Raw genomic sequence first — 20,692 nt, forward strand, 5'->3', positions numbered from 1 at the left:
GCGTTTGGTCAAAAAATTTTCCGGATAAACCATTTAATTTCCATTGTTTGGTGAAGATCCGAAAATACTGAGGAAAATCTTTTCAAGTGTTTCTCTGTTCCTGAAATCATTTGCATAACCCCATCGCCAATCCATTAAAAATCTACCCTCCGTGAAACCATCACAGAAAATAATTACTATTTTGTTTTTCTAAGCAAAAATTGTTATTGGTTGAATTATGCCTCTCCTTTTTTATCATTGTGCTGGAATCAATATTTGGCTCTGCATTCATTTCTTTTTTTTTTTCTCCCCCTAAAAATATAACCAATTTTCATTTAACAGCATTGTCCGGCCCTACCAAGCACTGAAAAATACGAAACGTTTTTAGCAAACCAGTTTTCGTCGAAGCAAAAAGGCTAAAAATGTCCGGCGATTTTCCTCCAGCATACTGATAATGATCATAATATTGTCTTATAGCTTTAAACCATAGCACATAAGGTGCATGGCAGAATGCAAAGCAAAGTGGATCACTTGAAAAAATCCTAAAGTTTTCATGTAACAGAAACACTATAGATAAAGAATCACAGCCCTGAAACTGATAAGAGACTGTATCCACCAATTTTTTTTGCCTTTCAAAACTCTTTCTAAAGTAAAAATCACAAAAATCTACTCTGCTAAATTCATATGTATTCTCAAAATAGTTGTGTTGGTGGGTACGTAATATAAGAAAGTAACAATATTTGGTGTGATTACGATTGTTACCTGGAATTGGTCACACTGCGTGGCTTCCCTGCGTTTTCTGAGTAGCAATGGCAGGGGCACTTGGCACAAACTGCAAATGAAAACGCCTTGTAAGGACTTCGATGGTTGTGAGTACTGACTTTGTGAGTTGCAAAGGAAGGTCTACTGCCAACCTCCTGAGTCCAAAGTGAACTCTAACGATGTTTCCGAGATGAAAATTTCTACTCATTCTCCCTATGCACATTATACATAATTTTTATTTTTTTTTTCCTTATTAAATATACAATATATAAATAATGAATAAAAAATTCAATTAATTTATAAAAAATAAAAGAAAAATAAATAAATATAATATGCAGAATAATGAGTAACAAAATTCTTTACAGTTTTCTTACGTATAAGCAAAATTACGTATTAATCTATATACCAATATTGATTAATTCATATTCAAAATTTAAATTAGCGTTATTTTCAATAAAATCTACTTTTTGATCAATCACATTAAATTGATATACATATTAATGCATAGTTATGTTTACAACTAGATTTTTTCAAATTTTTATAAATAAATTGTATTGCTTGAAAAGAAGTACTAATTAAGGTTTTGTTTGGATTAAAAAAACTATTTTGACTCATTTCATATCATCTTATTTAATTATATACAATTTTTCTAAATTTTTAAATAAAATATAATAAATAATTCAACTTTTTCAAATCAACGAACTCCAAAATTGTAAATATTATTTCTCTTTACATATACTAATTAATTAATATGATCCACAGTCCACTATCAAATACGTGATATATGTCTTATTCTGTTAATAATAAATAAAACTTAGTACTGTGTGCATAATATTTCTGTAAGTCGTTTTAAACGAATTACGATTACTAAAAATTTAAAATTCAATATTTGTTTTATCAAGTACTAATTAATTTATCGCGTACGTTTGTTAGTTGCAGAGTAGATTATTAACAAAATAATTATCATTACAGAAAAGAAATTAAATAAATTAAACCATCTATGAAGAGTTCTTGGTGCAATTTTTTTTTTTTTAATACAAGAATGTGGAGGATTTCAATTAATACATGACTTGTCAAAAGAAATATATATAAGGTAGAACCACAACAGGTCCTTCCTCCATCCAAACAGTTTCTATATCTAAAAGAAAGTACTGCTAACTGTGTAGTTTGATGAGATGATTGATTTCCTAATTCACTTCTGATAAAAGAGAACTCCCATCTGGAGTACAGTAACCTTGCTTGCTTAATGTCTTCAATAAACTGACCTGACCATGAAGAATCTAAACCGAACTGCTCTTAAAAGGGCATAACACTCATCTAAGTAGACAGAGGTTACAAAACTTCTTTGAGCAGCTAATACCACATGAATATCACTTGTTGAATCTCGAATATATAACAACACCTATCCCCATCTGCTGCTGAGTTTTAACAAAACTTGCATCAAAGTTAACCTTCATCCAAGAACTTGTAGTTGGTTTTCAATAAGCCATTCCAGCTTCTGGTAATGGATAGTATCATTGATTAATATAAAACCCGTGGTACTTTAGTCATTGTATTTATGAACATTAAGTGAAATGGCTTAAATACCTATTATTTTATGGGTATATTATATATTTCAAGCTCTAAAATGAAGGCACAACAAGAGATCATGATTAGGTTCCTTGCAAAAGAAATTTTATTTTGTACTTACGAACTTATTTACAATGGGTCAATTTTCGTTGCTCAATCAAAATGTTATCCTTGCAAATAATATAGAATCTGGTATATATTCTAGTAATTGGAAGGCACATCAAATTCATGTAACTTATATATATAATATGTTTATCAATAATTATGATCAGATAAATGTCCCAAAATGCATGGTGCAAGAAAATTAAACAAGTTGCATATATCGCATTGGCTTGGAATTAGGCAGCCATGCCAGGAGGTACTTTGAAAAGATCATGCATGGTTGAATAATATTAATTAAGATAAATACTGCCGGCATGGATTAATATTAAATGATCAGGGTAGGGGCTGCCTATGTGAATAATTAGAAGCAGCATGATGACCTGATGATCCAATAGATAAAGTTGCAAGGCTGTTAGCTTCAAGTTCTTCCTTGTGTCTGAGTTGCTCTATGAGTAATGCAAGAGATGCTTCTTCCTCATCTCTATTCCCGTATGTATATGGGGTAGAATATTGGTTGTGGCAGACGTTGTAGCTCATCATCATGTGGTTTCTATTATTCATCATCATCTGATCTCTTCTGTATGCAGGTTGCTGCTGATGATCGTCGTCTTCTTCTTCTACTACTGGTCGTTTTCCCCTTTTAATGGTGACATACTGCATCACCCTCGATCGCAATATTAATTAATGAACAACATTAATTAATTACATGCAATTACTACACGTACGTACATGCACTAGGCATTATTAATTATATATTAGTATATAATTCTTTCATTATAAAATGCACATTCTAATTAATATTAGGCAGGTAATTCACTTCCATGAATGCATGGAAAATATTTCATGAATTTATATGCAAGATTAAACAATAAATGACAATCAAGTACATAAATACATTAATATCTTTTATTTGGTGTAAAAAATTAATAAGAAAAGGCTAATAAATGCATGATATGTGATACGGTAGTACTACGGCTACCGCTGGTAGCTCCCGCTAGTTATAGTGTGTGTTTTTATTTTTGGCATTTGTTTAACATGTATTTTTTAATACTTTTCAATATATATTTTTAAAAATTTATAATATTATCAAAAAAATACTTCCTTAATTATTAAATAAAAGAGAAAAAAGGAGGGCTAGTTGTAACCCCCAGCTAGAGCTACCAGCGGTGGTTTAAGCATTTCCCTGCGTGATGGCAGCAATTGTAACGCACAGGTACTTTACAGCTAATCTAATTAATTAGGATGTAGATTTTATAGATTTTTTTTTTTTTAAATATATATTTTCTACGGTTGAAGAGAGACATATAATTTGTAAACTCCATATTTAATAGAGCCAATTGTTGAAAGTCTACAAATTATGTTAGCTATAATTTGGATGGTGAGATAATATGAAATGAGATAGTTTTATATAAAAGTTAAAAATTGAATAAAATATTATTAGAATATTATTTTTTAATATTATTATTATTTTAAGATTTAAAAAAATTAAAATTTTTCTTATATTTTGTGTGAAAATTTTTAAAAAAATATAATAATGAGATGAGATGAAACCGTTTCTATATCTAAACTCTCTTAAATAATATTATAGAGTGCTTTAAGTAAAAATAATAATAAGAAATGTTGATTCATCAAGCCAACTTCTAAGCTGTGCTTGTTTAGCACGAGCTCAGTCCTACCTGTCTATTAAATGGCAAATTTACAACCAACTCATCATATCCTATGTGTTCATTAAAGCTTACATATGTAAGTTTTTTTTTCCATATTAATTGGCATTTTTCTCTCTGTCGTTTTGCCTTTCACCAAGCTAGGGATATCGTCTTAGGGAAAGGTTCAAGGGCATTATAGTCCTACAATCAGAGAAAACTTTCTTTTCTTTTTCTGTTTTAAATGAGGATTAATTTTCAAAGAAATTGAGTTACAACTTTTAAGGAAGAAGAACTCACGAGATTCTTGCATTCATCCTCGTAAAGAGTAATGGAATCTCCAATCACCAGCTCATTTTGCCTCACAAAATCCACTGTGATTTGGAAAAGATTAGTGAACATGCATGCAGCATGGGAGATCAGACAAATCAAGTTAAGAGAGAATATCGGTCGGTGCAGGAATTACCTGTATTTTCAAGGACATACATTCTGCTCTTATTATTTGACCAATACCTGTGTAATTATCAACGTAAAGAAATGAAACATCGATCCTTAAACAACTGTTGGTCTAAATAGTGCAAAGATATTGTAAAAAGGCCCTAGAAAATTGAAGAAAGAAATCAAATGCCCAAATGATATGAACTCACTTGTATTTCACGTTCCACTCTTGGTTAGAATACACATCTCGGATCACAGTTTGGATTCCATCTTTATCAGAGAGGGTTGGGAGGTTTTCTTCTGCTTCTCTCTTTGGTGAAGTTGATGATTGAGATCATTAACCCAAGAATACATTAGATCAGCTTGGATATCGAACAACAAAACTGAAAAATGCGAGCGTAAATATATAACAGAATTTTTAAAGATTTTCTAGATGATGATGGTAATTCTCCTCCATGCATTGCAAAAATAGTTGTCACTAACGAGGACTATTTTTTCTTTTTTTATGTTTTTGTATGCAAATACCGAGAAAGAAGAACTTAGTTATTGGGCAGTCTAGATCACAATCATATTGCAGTGGTATGGCCGCATGAACCAAAGCTAATAAAAGATATTAGTGGTTGACTCTGCGCTTGTTTTCCTTTTCTCAAATTTTCCTAAAAATACAAAGAACCAAACTAAAACAACATAAAACCAAACAGGCTTCTTTTAGTAAAATTCTAAGCCTCCGTAGCCAGATTGATAAGGAGAATTTACCATATAGGAGAACATTACCTTAGGGAGCACAATCCTGCCCAAGGACCCAACATCGCTATTCTTCAACTCCTTTTTAAGTAAAACTCTAAGCCTCTACAGCCAAATTGAATTACTTAGCCATGTATAAAAGACCCAATATATATAGGAGATCATTCGCACGATATTGTAACCAGAAAATTACAATCTAGGAGATCAAATTCAGAGTTCACAGAAGCCCACCTTCTTATCCGGCGTGAAGAACGTGTAGGTATCTCTTTTGATGTTGCTGTTCTGCGCCTCAGCATCGTCAGCACCGTACACGGCCAGTCCCCGGGTATATACCTGATTCGAAGTAGCCCAGGAAGCAGGATTTTTGCTCGAACTGAGGCTCCTTTGGCGTGCCATTTTGCGCTTACTCCTCGCAACCTTGGTTGTCCAAGCATCCACAAGCCTTCTCTCTTGTTCTTTCGATAGCAAATCATGTGGTTGCTGACCAGCCCCAATTACGAAAGGATATGCCGGGTACGCCAAATGCTGACCAACCTGCTCTAAAGGAAATGCGTGGGGAAATTGCAGATGACCTTCGTGGGGTGGAAAATAATACACAAGAGAGGTTGAGAAGGGTGAAGAGGTTGAAGGGGCTCTGGTGGTTGTGGGAATGGGTGTGAAAAAGTTGTCCATTATCAGAATGAACAAGAAGATCTGAACGTGGTCTTTAGGATTGTGGTGGCCTGCGATCAGACACGGCTGTGAGGAACAGGCTGAGGCTTGGTGTGAGTGTTTGTTTCTTGTGAAACCAAATATGGTATAAGAACTAAGAAACCAGAAGGGGAGCCTGAAGACACTGCCAGTGGAGAGAGCACAAGTGTAAGAAAAGCGAGAGAAACGTGTCAAAAGGTGCAGTGGAGTGGTTGAAGATAGAAAAAATAGAGTGAACAGATAGGCGAAGAGAGGAAGAGCGTGCTGATGGGGTGGAGTGGCTGACAGATGGCCGGAGGGTGGTAGCTTTGGGATGCCCATCTGACCACTGAGAGAGAGAGAGAGAGAGAGAGAGAGAGAGAGAGAGAGAGAGGGAGGCTTAAAATTGTCGCCTCCTTTTGCTTTAAATGTGGCAGACTTGGGCTCATCCATTCTTGCACAGAACACCACAGCTACCATATATGACTGGCCACTACGCATTCATGGCCTCCGGCCTCGTCAAACGAAACCACACCCTCTCTTACACTCTCTTTGAAATGCTGGCCATCCCATTCAAATTGCTATACGTGGTGCATAACTAACTTTCTCGGTTTTTGGGTTTGTATTTTAAAGGGAGAAGAAAAAATAAGGCATCCCCTCTTGGGCACTGCTTTTTCTTCTGATTTGTTCATATTGAACATGCTACTGAAAATACTTCTGAATCTGAACCACAATCCCGAACTCCGGGACTTAAATCAGCATATATACATATATATAATCTAGCAAACACGTACCCACATTTCACGAAAATCCACTCAAGGAAGGTTCACCGAATCACCATGCAGCTACAGAAACAGACGTCTCTGTGTTGGCAACCGTAACTACTGATATCAAGAGAATATTTCGATCTAGTTACAGCAGTTATTTTTGTACAGATATTTATTTTTCAGACTTTCTAGATTTCGGTACTAGCTAGTTCTTTAGTTCACCTTAGATTAATCCATGTTGCGTAAATATCATTTGCCGCTTAGGCATTATTGTAGCTATAGCCGGCGGTAGTACCAGAGAATAATTGAAAAAGTTGTGGAAGGCGGAGGTATCTGTTTCTGAGTATCAACGGTACTGGCCGGGGCTAAGATCGACGTTGATGGAGACTGGAGAGATCAGAGGTACGCAGTAGATCAGTGTCGTAGATCAGGTCGAGTGCCATGCATGGTGGTGTACTAGTGTGTCATTTGCAAGCGGGGAAGAGAAAAAGATTTTGATTCCGAAAAAAACCTGAAATGGGTCGGCAGGATATGCCTCATCGGCTGGTTTACTTGTTCATTTCAAGTAACCATTTATTTTTTTTCAAATATTAGCTATGCTAAGGCCAGTGGCCCAGTATGGTAACGATGATGTTATTCAAATAGTATAACGTACAGCTTAAAAAATATATATATATTTATAAATATATATATATATATATAATATATGTATATAATTGGTAAATATAATGTAAGAAGACTTAGCCCTCCGTTTTCGTAAATACTTTTGATCATCTTATAATTATAATTTTTTTAAAATTCTCATATAAAATATAATAGATAATTTAATTTTTTTAAATTTTAATTCTATTTTTTTAAATTTTAAAATAATAATAATATTAAAAAAATAATATTTTATTTAATTTTTATCTTTTATCTAAAACTGCCTTATCTCAAATAAATTATTTTTTCTATATGATGTATTTTATAAAAATACTCTTAATTTTAAAATATATTTTTGTAAAGTGTCATGAAAAGTATTGTATTTATCCTTTTTCTAAATATAATATGTAGACCCCACATATTCAATTATTAGATTCACAATATCCACGAAATAAGCAATATTAAATACTTTATTATATACGTTATGATCTTTATCTCTGTCCTAATTAATTGTTATAAAATGTTTGGGACAGAGGATTGCACAGAATTGAATCACGGTATTAGCATATCATGATCCATTTGGAGTCTCAATGCCTTTGACATTCAAATGGTATTTTCTAGACCTGATGTTATATTAATCTACAATAACAGCTAACTAATAAGACCATATCAGGATCGACAAAGTACTCGAGAGTCGGTTTATAATTAATCCCTAAAGACCCTTGATAAGATGACGAGAGTTCTTCCGGTTGATACTATTAACAGCTAATTTAGGGCTTGCATGTTCTGGGAGTGAGATGATTTCATCTCAAATTCTCTCGTGATTTTCTTCTTAAATATTATTCAAATATAAATACTTTTCAATTTCAAATATTTAACTTTTTCATTTATCATTATATGCATTTAGTTAATCATTACAACTTTTTCAAACTTTCAAACAAATTAAACATAAAAAATAATACAATTTTTCAAAATTCAAAATAAAAATAATGTTAAAAAATTTATATTATAACAATATTTTTATTCAACTATTTTTCTCTTATTTTTCAAAATCTAATAAAATATCTTAATTCAAAACATTTTACTACTGTTTACAAAATTCTTATCTCATCTCATCTTATCATCCAAACATCATGAAAGTGACTGCACATAAAATTTTTGTATTTATATTATATCTCATGATAATGGGAATTAAGATGCCACTGATTATACATATACATACATATATAATATTTATATATGTGAGATAGAATTTTAATATTGGAAAATGATATTATTACTACTCAATTACAACTTATCTACAACTCTTTTTGTATTTGATTTTTTTTTAATTTTTAATTTTACTTAATGATTAAAGAAGTGAGTATTAATAAAATTATATATTTTTTTTAATTTTTTCTTAATGATTAAGGAGGTTAAAAAAATACTTAAAAAAATGGAATAAAAATAAAAAAAATTTGAAATGCACATGAATGGTAAATGGGTTGTAATAGAGTGGTAACTCTATCACTACCTTTTATATTGGAAGAGGAAACTCAAACTTGTTTATATTCTATGATTTAATTAATTAATTACTTTATTACTGGAACTCTTAATTTCATTGTTGGAATCGTGAGGCTAATTTAACTGATGGAGAATAATTGACAGCAGAAAACACACACCAATAACGGAATATCAAGAGTTTTGATAGGGATGAGCCACTGTAGCGGTGTGCAATTTTGCACACCCTACGTGGCAATTTTTTTTTTTTAAATTATTTGAAACACACCGTTTTCGGTAGGAAGTTTTGATATTATTCTCATTCAAATTTCTTCCCCCGCATTAAATCCCAGCCTGCGTCGAATCTCCTTCCCGCCCGCGTCAAACCTCCTCTGCCCACTGTCGCCGATGATGACGTCGTCTCTCTTTCAAGCGACACCGAGCCAGTTTGCACAACCCATCTGCACATCCCCATCAAAGGGTGAGGGTTTCTTGCCCTATCTGTTAGGAGCTCAGATCGGAAAGAAAATTAGTTGTATTCTTTTTTATTTGTTCATTCTCTTTCTCAAAGTAAGTAATCGGGAAATAATATTATTTTTCAATTTTTACCCATTTTTCTCGATGTCGGTCTTAGTCCTCTGGGCTAAATCAATTGCAGCTAAGTTGTGGAGATAGAAAGATTGTGCATCAGAAGGAAAAACTTTACAAAAATCTGTCAACCTTGCTCCTTAGTCATTTGTCATTTGTTTCTCCATCCCTCTTGCACGCAGGCGCAGCCCCTCTCTCTCCGGTATTTTCTCTTTGGGAATCCTCTCTCCCACATTAATCTTTGTTTTCTTGGACGATTATTTCTGCTCTGAATTTAGAAAGTTTATCTCCCTCACCGTCGCACATAGTCTTGCCATGAATCAATGATTTGGATTTGAAAATGATTTTTTTTTTATTTTTAATGTATTAATATTTGTTTTATCATTCATGATTTTTTTGTTTTTGTACATATCTATTTGGTCAGTTTGCATGATTCATATATTATAAGAATTCGAAACTGACATTCTTAGTTTTAAAAAAAAATCAGGACTGCCAAAGGAAACAGAAACATGACCATACACTAAGACTGAATCGTCCTAAGAAAAATTCTCATCTCCATTTCAATATTAGCTCATTGATCCCCCAAGTTTCGATGAATGCCATCGGCAAGCCACTATGGTCACTACAAGTAATCTAGGACAAATAAGTTTCAAAATCAATTGTTTTATTTCTCCAAACCATCTTAAACAAAAAATACAGGGGAGAGAACATTCAACAATCAAACCCGTAAACTCAACACAAGTAGTCTAGATCCCCTCTATTCACTTGGCGCCTAATATGATCTTGTGAATAGTTTTTTCAGAAAAATCTTATTTTGGTTTAATTATTTCTGCACAAAGTATGGCTTTATTCTTGTGATCCTTCCTAATTTCTGTTGGAATTGATTGTTACTCTTAGAAAAACAGGACCATGGATGATTCTTCATTATTCTTTATGTAATACTAAACCAATCATATGATCATGACTATTGTTTGTATTTCTTTTGTTCCTGGGATCTAAGCTTCATTGCCTCTCTATTCACTTGGCGCCTGATATGATCATTTGTGAATAGTTTGTTCAGGGAAATCCCATTTTGATTAATTAATTTCTACTCAAAGTATGGCTTTATTCTTGTGCTTGTGATCATGCCCGCTGAATGATTTTAGCTATCACATTCATGTTGGAATTTATTGTTATTCTATCATTTACAGGGAAGAACTTTGCAAACGTCTTTAGTGCATTGTCTTGAAGTTGGTCTTCCAAGTTTCTTCTAGTAACCAAAGAGGTGGTTGAGCTTTGTGGCTCTAGTGAACCATGCAGGCCTAGAGCTCACTGCATCACTATTCTCCTTTAGGTTCTATTGACCATTCTCCTGCACTAACTGTTAGTACTATTTGTGCAAACTAAGGTTGATCTATTTGCTTCCCAACCTACCATATCTGCTTCAGCTTCTTCAATAGTTGATCCTTTTGCAATCCCTAATCTCTCATGCCGCCAAAAATTCAAGATCCAAACTCTGCACCAGAAGATGCTAACATTGTTGGTCGCTTTACTGTTGTTCCACTTAACAATTTCAATGGATCTGGTTTCTTCGGTGCATTCACTCAATCTGATTCAGTATATTCAGAAACCTCAAATAATGGTATTAATGTTATATGGCATTCACTTTCAATAAAACTATATATATTTTTAAATGGTGTTGCAAGTATGTACCGAAATAGGATCTTTTTTAAGTATTATTTGTTCCAGTTACTAATTTTAAAAATAAAAGTAAAATATAATCACACTCAATGGTTGTGATGGAGTTCTACACAACTCTGTAACTTCAATAATCAAATGGGTTGCCTCTCGTAATAACTATCTTCTCATTTGAATTTACTTGCAGCTAAGAAGGTATCCCTGGCAGATGTTGGCATTGTGGGTGGATTGAGTGATGGATTTGGTGAAAGAGAGAAAGGACCCCTAACTTATATTAGATGGAAAGAGCAATGAGTGCCGGCTCTAGATTTATCATTCCCTCCACAATTAACTGCAAAAACGCTCCCAAAGGATCTACATTGTCTTCCATTGCGCCTTATGACAGAGTATTACACCTTGTATTTTTTAATATTGAGCTAGAAGAGGGTGGGGACCCTAACGGATAATGTATTTAGCTTTGGTACTTCAATTATATTGGCGTGTTTGTAAATGATTTGAAGCTACATTTTTGGCTGTCATTAGAGTGCATGTCACCTTCTTGTTGTATATGAGATTTGATTAGGTTTGTAGTTCTTATGCACAAAGGCAGCATACTGTTTGCTTTCTCTTCACATAGGTAAATGATAAATGACAACAATTATGTTCGTGCCTTCTTACTTTGCTGTATCGTTTACAATGTTTATTACAATGTTAAACGAATTGATGAATTGTAATAATAATCTTCAGCAACATTGTAATAAAGTCGAGATCAAACAATGTGCACAAACTGTTTTCATTACAAAACTTTTCATTACAAAAGTTAATTTAATATCCATTTTGTATATCATAACCAAAACATAGTTGGAGTAGCCCTTTTGTACATCATAACCAATACATAGTGGGAGTGTCAGTGACTTGAGTGGTTCATCTTCAACCTGACTTGACAATGCCAGACTATCTACCTACTCATCCAGCAAATATGAGCTAGTAGTAGTAGATGTCACTGACAGTGTTGAAGTAGGATATGGCAGCAACATCTCACCCTCATTCTGTATTGATTCCTCGGGATCAAGTTGTGGCCACTTGAAATGGCTGGCCTTTTGTTTTGCTAACTTAAATACGGATGAAAAATTAACTACCTCTTCTTTCGTTATCCTCTTGGGCATAAACTGCACTACGGCCCCATGCGGTTGGTCCCCATGAGTTGGTTCTTCCCATCTGAAAACCTGAAACTTTATAGATTAACCATCTTTTTGGTTGTGTTGATATGATCACTAGAGATTTCTCGATGTCTCTAATCATCTCATCGACAATAGGGAATCCAAATTTTTTCAATGAACTCATCAAGGTGATAGAATCCTCTAGATCTTTAGCGTGCAAGTCGTTTCTTGATACTTCTCCACAACATTATTCTTGAGAGTAATGAGGTTGGGCACTACATTTTGAGTATGCTGCTGAACATAGAAAAGCCCAACTGAGGGTTCATTTGCAATGTATTTAATCGTCTCTGCCAAGCATTCCGTTATCTCCACAAAGCCATCAACAGTGGAGAGAACCCATGCATCTTTTCCAAGGCAAAGGGCAGTTCACCACTGGTTTTTTTGAGAAGCTACAAAAACAAATGCATTTCAAGTAGGGATAGCAAGAAAGTGAAAGGAAAATAACAAGAACAGATATTAAGTTAGTAGCTTTATCCATAAACAATTTGGATCTATTTCTGAGACCTAAAAAGATTAATCTGTCCTCCATGAATATACAGATTTGTTTCTTCCGTTCGAATTAATAGTTTGTACGTGTTCCAGACAACAATACAAACAAATCCAAGACCCCAAGTGATCATCACATGCCAATATTCTGACACTTCCTACATCAATCACTTCGATTTCATCTCTTTCACACAAAGACCGCTCATCTTAGCATATATTTATCAAAAAAAAGATGCAAGGAAAAATATTTATCTTTATAATTTTAAATTCAGCACTACATAAAATTTTGCTTTGAAACCTCCGATTTGAAAAGGGCCAAACCGCTAAGATTATGCATTTAAATTGATACCCACCTGGAAATCTTACAGAAATATTTACTCAGTTCTGGAAAAATTGGTTTTTACCATTCCTTGGATTGATGGAGCATAAAAGCCGACAGATTTTAAAGCAAATCTAACAAAATTGGCAATGGAAAAGTAAGGGACTGAGGGATGCCACTTGGGGACTTATCTCTTTGGGAAGGCTAAGGTTCGGGAGGGCTAAGGTCGTGGTGGGGGGGAGGGTTGAGGTCGTGCTTGGCTGACGTTTGTGGCTATGCTTGGCTTCGAGGGCTGAGGTTTGGGAGGGTTGGGGGAGAGAATGGGCGAGACACAGGGGTAAGGGGTGGGGGAGAGGATAGGCGAGACGCAAGGGTGGGGGTGGGAGGGAAGGATGGGCGAGACGCGCGGAGAGAATGGGAGCTTTCGAATTTCAAATGGGTGAAACTAGAGAGAGAGGAACGTGCAACTATACAGGGACAAAAATGAAAATTTACTTGGGCCACGTAAGGTGTGCTCCTGCTGCTGCCGAATAGTGGCTGATGTCAAGATTTTTCCTTCAATTAAATATTAAGAATAAGAGTAATATTATATAGCAGCTACTGTAGCAATGCACACAGTGCACACCTTACGTTGCTGCTGTTTTTTTTTTTTCTTGTTTCCTTAGCGTTTTGTTTGTTGTACACGGTTGATTTGCTTTTTGGCTTTTCTTCCTTCCCCCACTCGCATTTGTCCCATGAACTTGCCCGCCACTATCGTGTATCACCTTCCTCTACCCAATGCCACCCGACGAAGCCGTCTCTCTGTTCAGCGACACCGAGCGACATTCCTCCATTTGCTACCGCCACTCCCAGAGTGCCCCTCCGACAAAGCAAACCAGATTAACATCCTGCGAAGACTCCCTGCTCCCCAGTCGCCAAGCAAGCCACGTCGCTTTTGACCTCTACCCAATGCCACCCCGTGATGCCTTTCCTCTCTTCAGCGCCAAATAGTAACTGATCTCAAGATTATTTCAATTATTAAAGCCGAACAATAAACGAGAGAGCTGCTGTACGCATACAGACCTGCAGGGTCAATTTTAAATTAGGAAGAGAAACCCCCGGATTTTAAAATCCAATTTTCAGATAATTGTCCCTCGAAATCCAAAGAAAACATGTACAAATTCAAAGCATTTGGACGTTAAAATTACAAGAATATTATATACTCGACCTCTCGAATTCACAAATTAATTAAATTAGGGCCTTGGCTAATTAATTAGCTCACGTACGTCCATTCATTGAAAATAAGTAGGGGTTAATATTAAATTAATGTTTGTGAACTAATTTGAGCAGAAAGGCAAGGCCTGCATCGATTATAGAATTAACGTACGGCCTTCGAAGTTGATCTCATTAACTATCGATCATCCACCACCTCCATTTTCCCCACTCGATGACGACGACGACGATGGTAATTTTATATCATGAGGTTTCTTGATTTTGCTACGTTCGTACGTACCAGTAATGAGCCGTTCCAATAGTTCTAAAATCAGAATTTAATCTTCAATAAATTATGCGATTAGAATCTAGTATAAATAACTATTATAATATTGCATGTTCTCACCACATGTCCATCCCTGTTTGGACACACAGTTGATATCAACTCATCTCATCTAATCATTACAACATTTTCAAATTTTCACACAAATATAATAAACAATTCAATTTTTTAAAATTATAAAACAATAATAATATTAAAAAATAATATTCTAATAATATTTTATTCAACTTTCATCTCATCTCAATTCACTATCCAAACCTCACAATCTCTTTAACTAATTCCCTCTAGAAGTGAGAAAGAGAGAAAAAGAACATAAAACTATATGCAGCCAAGATTGAAGTACAAAATTTAAAGAGAACACCTCACCTTTGAAAGCATATATATGCAATGGGGCCTGCATGCAGTGAAATGTACTGTGTGCCGGACTATAGTACTGAGAGGTTGACGTAGATCGAATATTTGAAGAGGAACTCAATGGTACATAAGTAGAGAACTAGTGTCGGTTCTTAGTGGTCGCCTCATTTTTGAGAGAAAAGTTGGTGCCTAAGTGGGGATGGTCGTGTTGAAGTTTCCCTCTCATGTGTCGTGTGATATACTTTTGTTGTTTTAAGAAGTTTTAAAATTAGGTTTGCATAATGTTTGGAATGGGAGTATAAGAGAGCTGTTGAAATTGATGAACTTGACCAATTTTGACGCCATGTCTGGTTTGTTTCTCAACTCTTAGGCAATACATATTAAGTTCATCAGATCCCACCTTATGTCCATCCGGCATCCAAATTGTAAGTTTCTTCATTTAGTTCCTGGGGTTAAAGAAGCAGGTCTTGCACAAACAGAAAGCAATATTGGTCAAAGGCCATACTCACTCCAGATAGTCTAATTAAAAGCATTAGAAAACTGGTAAAAGTAAATGGCACGATTAATTATAAATGACACTTACAAACACTAGTCAATTACTTTTAGCTGACAAAATAATATGCACAATACTAGAGTTTGTCTAACATTGAAATATCCCAATTAGAAAACAGAGGATTAAAAATCAACATGTTAACCACAAGAAACTTATGCATGACCCAACCAACCGTGCTCTTATTACAGAGAAGCTTAAATTACATGCATAGAAACAATAATGTCCACTTGAATGTGTTTTTGTTACTATATCTTTGACTTATTTCTAATAATTGACTCATTATTCCTTGACGTAGCTTCTAATTGGCCAAGTAGACAACAAAATTGTCAAGCCCACTAATCAAGAGCAATACATACCAATCATTTTGTAGTTTAAAAAATGACCCAATTTATCAATATTCTTGCAAAGAATGTGCCAGAGTCGGAGCACAGCACCAAGGTCATGGACTTAAGGCCACTGCTCTATAACAGTATTTAGGGGGCGGCTTATTCTCATGTATAGTGAGTGCACCACCTAGTATGTAGTTACAAACAATGAAACCACTCATCAAAAGTATTATTGATTTTATAAAGCAGGTTTCCCTATATGCGTCACTAAAATATACATGAAGCATGTTTTAAATATTTGCCAACAATCATAACTTTCCATCCATGGTAGTCAATACCAAACCAAAGATGCTAGAAAACAGAACAATGGTACCAGTAAATTGTGGAATTTACAAAATTTACTGATTTGCTAACATTCTAGCTCAAAGATTCTCCTGTAATTACAGGGTTAACTCTGAGCGGTTAATAATACTATGAGGAATGATATAGTTGGCACCAAATGATCTCCATATGATTCTGCACAGAAAGTGTCACCACATCCAGCAGAAAGGTGCAACTTTCTACCTCAAAATGGAAACTGATTTCTCCACATGTTTTTGAAGCATGGACTCAACTCTTATAGTAAAGACAAGTGTTTACTTTTAATCTTTTAGAGATATGTTGATCCCTCAAAAATACTTAATGTCGCTCTATGAGGCAAATTCAGTATTTACGACAAAATGAATATTAATACCAACAAAGGCAGCAAAACAGTTCATGGAGCCGCCAGAACCATTTTCTTAATTATATGTTAAAAATTTTTTTTGATGAATAAACAAATTTTATTAATCAAGTAGCAAAAGCCAGTATTACAAATAGACAAGATGCCCTAACTAGGTAGGCACAATAGAGACAAGGAACTCGTGAAGGGCCATGCCATTGAAGTCAACAGCAATAGCCCAACTACATAATGTTCTAAAAAATAAAGCTCTAAGCTCCTCCATCGATCTCGCCTGGTCTTCAAAAGTCCTCTCGTTGCGCTCCTGCCACAAACACCACATAATGCAAAGAGGGATCATCTTCCATATAGCTTTAATAGGTTGCCGACCTCTCAAGCTTGCCCAACAAGATAAGGCTGCCTCCACTGTTTTTGGCATGACCCAAGCCATATCTAGTCGTCCAAATACTTCGTTCCAGAGACTCCTTGCTGTATCGCAATGCAAGAGAAGGTGCTCCACTGACTCACCAGCTCCTTTACACATGCAACACCAGTCCGCAATAATAATCCTCATTTTCCTCAAATTGTCTGTGGTCAGTATCTTACCTAAAGAGGCTGTCCATACAAAGAATAACACTTTTGGAGGGGCCTTGTGGCGCCATATCTTTCTCCAAGGAAACTATTTAGGTATAAAAATATCAGACTTTAATGAAGTTCAACTACGAACAAGCCACTAAAGGGAAGGATAAGAACAGGTTACACCCTTGTAGAGAACAAGAACTATGAGACAAGATGTAAGTTCCAAACCAAGCCCTTATCTTAGAGTAAAAGAGTATGGCTATAGCCTATTGCATAAAAGAAAGGGCCGAAGGCCATGGCCTGTTTGCTTGTCACAAGCTCACAGTTCGTTTGCATGTCTGTTGTCATAAACATGTACTGCTATCCATCTAACCAGACATTGATGAAACAAGATTAAGCCAATAATCGAGATCAATAATGGAATAGAACCCATATATAGCTGACAAAATAACGGTTTTGCATTTTTTTTAAACAACTTTATCTGCATGTAAAGATTGATAGTCTTTACTGATAATTACAGACAAAATCTCCATTTCTGAAACAATCAGACTTGACTTAGAAAGTTGGGAAAAATAGGAAAAACAATTATAGAACAACCATGACATTGACTGGACATAAATTTTCAACAATTATCATTGTCATTACTATGCACAACCGCTCCTAGAATAATATCAAAATGAAATGGCAATAATTCACAACTTCCCTAAGAGTAAGAGATTTTTTAGACTACCATTCTTTTCATCTTTTATATTTAGAACTTCCATCTCACAAACACAAAGCAAGTGCATATCATTAAAACATTTTGCAATAAAGTACCTTATGGAAACCCTTAAGGTAACAAAAACACAAGTTTGACAGGAAATAAGAGACACAGTGTCCTCTACAAATGGTTTAAACATGAGACCTACTTGGAAAGGAAATCAAGCATAAAACTACCAGAATGATGAAAATTAAGAAAGCAACTTATTTTGTTGGATGATACCATTAATGAAATGAATAAAACCTTACTAGAAAGCACGGTATCATGTACCATTGATGCCAAGTACTCACACAACAAGAAGGGGATTTTCTCTTTGCAGCATTCTGATAAGGAATTTTTTCCATGGTTGTCAACAAGCTAGAATCATGGAATCACTGAATTTCTATTTTGAAACTACAAGTATTTCTAGGATCATGTAAGAAGAAAAAAGGAAAGAAAAACTTCATAACTGAGGTGTGAGGGATGGATTTCTGAATAGACTCTGAGACAACTTCACTTTATATAGAGGTGATAAAGTGGTCTACTAAGATGCATGCAACCAAAGAGGCCAAGGTGACAACACCTGCCCTAGGTGGTTAAATAGCTGCCAGTCGTCAAATATGTAACGCTAAACCTGTTAGGCATCGTGGCAAAAACTTTCGCTCTAAAACAATAAAGTAGATAAGGCGGAATCAATTCATTACTCAGTTCTGTTTTTCAATTAATACTTATAAAATAGAATTAAAAATTAATTCCTGGCAAGAATGCAAATTTAAAGCCACATCCTACTCACAGAAACTGAAGGACATCTGACCATCCAGTTGGCTATCCTTGGCTTGAGCAAAACTAACATCATCTTCATTTATAAAGAGCTAATCAATTGCTCTTCATAAGTATAAGAGAAATAGAGCAGAACACTTACGTTCTTTTATAAGGAATTGATGTCTATTTTTTCTTTATTTTTATTTATTTTATTGCTCATGTCAAAAGTAGAGTTCATTGTGCATACTTCCTCAAAAACCTCAGAATTATTATGGAAAAAGATTGATGATACAGGTCCAATGGTTGTGAAGTTCTAGCTACTAGTGTTTAGAATAAAAGATTGGTCACCGGGATATCAAACAAGAAAAAATGAAATTGATAATTTTATGAACTGAAGAAGAAGAAAGAGACCTAAGTATATACTTTCCCAAGTAAATGTTAGAGCTTACAGCTCTGATCAATTCAATGTTTTTATAATAACTGGGAGGAAATGCATAATTTTGACTGAACAAATTTGTTCAACTCAGAATTGCATTCATAATCTGTGACAAGCCTAAGTTTGAACACATAACCCAATCAAGCTTGACTCAAAGTTGTCCTAAGAGGGTGAGGCAGGGTTAATCCACTACCACATTTAATAACAATGTCTGTGATAATATAAAACCCCGGACGTATGAACCATGCTGTGTTTTTATCTAGGCTGCTCAACATTTCTTTGTCACCCTTAAAAGGTAACCACAAAAGTAAAAATGGTATTTCAGCCTTCCAGTTTTACAAGCCAGATTTTAAGAAAATATTGTGCAAAAACCAACAAACACAATGGATAACTTGAACAACAGAGAGCATCTACTTATTTAGAAATTCCAGCCGAAAGCCCTCATTATAAGTTCAAATGGGAAGAAATATGACAATACATCTGGACCAAAGTCAATTACAGTGAGCCATCACTGAAGACACGAAGCACCACGCTTGTGCAACCTTTTCGTTATTCAGCCATTGATAAACATAAATGATGGATGATTACAAGACAAAAACACACTACACACATTGTGTAATTGGACTTAATCATAATCATGGCTTCCTGCAATCACCTTTTCACCTAATATACTACCAATGCGGGGCTTTAACACCTGCTCATCCACTACCTTTACATTTAGAATCCAATTCCAATTCTGGTATCACATCTTTCGGTCTTTCCTTTGTTGCTCAAATCATTCGAAGGACAAAGTAACACTGTGGATCCTACTAAGATAATCCCGAAATCACTCAATCTTTGTTAAGTACCGGTCATGATTCAAGCGTCGGCCTCTCAAGCATACGCGTAAATTCATGAAAGAAAATAAAATAAAATAAAAACATACTTTAATTAAGCATCCGACTACTAGACTAGTATGTGCTCCCAATCCAACAGAGCTCAATTCCAAATTATCGTAGACATACTGAATAGGCAACATTCTACAAGCTTGTTAAGTGTGAAAAATAACGAGAAATCAAGAGGATGTTGATTCGTTAAACTTTGTCTGTTTCGTGGTGAAAAATGGAGGTACTGCTTGTTACCTGAAAGTGGTCACCCGTCACTAGGTGAAACGGCAGTAGAACTTTGGGAAAGTAGTGGTGCAGCGTATGCAGACAGATACGCTCCTCTCATTCTGCGTTGAAAGTGAAACCGTCGCACAAACTGACGAAAGTCCAACTTAGCCGGCCCGGCCTTTTGAATTGCGTGTCTTAATTAATTATTTGTCCTTTCATTATTTTCTAAATAACATTAAATATTTAATAAATAAATTAAAAATAATACCCACTTTCTCAAATCCAAACAGTCGTCAGTTTGAAATTGTTGGGTTGTCCAAGACAGAATCGGGCCTTCCGAATTGGAAACAAAAAATGGGCCTCAGCCTCGGCTTTAAAACAAGCAAAAAAAAAAATTAAAAATTTTATGTCCAGTCACTTTTACGTATTTTTTTTATATAATTTATTGATATGATTAATTGTATATTAAAAAATTTATTGTAATTAATTATATCAGTAGAATGTATAAAAAATATGTAAAAGTGACTATATACAGCATTACTCTAAAAAATTATG

The 20,692-nt window shown here is 34.8% G+C and overlaps 1 protein-coding gene across 1 annotated transcript; it reads right to left on the reverse strand.

Annotated features, from left to right (window-relative positions):
* Window positions 1-2,550: 2,550 nt before the first annotated feature.
* Window positions 2,551-6,016, reverse strand: LOC122277413 (B3 domain-containing transcription factor LEC2). The gene is made up of 6 exons (XM_043087382.1): window positions 5,469-6,016; window positions 5,268-5,342; window positions 4,703-4,803; window positions 4,522-4,568; window positions 4,356-4,429; window positions 2,551-3,066 (listed from the first exon to the last, which is right to left on the reverse strand). Exons 1-6 carry the CDS (start codon window positions 5,907-5,909, stop codon window positions 2,746-2,748), a joined length of 1,059 nt encoding a protein of 352 aa, XP_042943316.1. The 5' UTR covers window positions 5,910-6,016; the 3' UTR covers window positions 2,551-2,745.
* Window positions 6,017-20,692: the final 14,676 nt, after the last annotated feature.

Source organism: Carya illinoinensis, chromosome 9 (genome assembly GCF_018687715.1).
Source record: "Carya illinoinensis cultivar Pawnee chromosome 9, C.illinoinensisPawnee_v1, whole genome shotgun sequence".
NCBI lineage: Eukaryota > Viridiplantae > Streptophyta > Magnoliopsida > Fagales > Juglandaceae > Carya > Carya illinoinensis.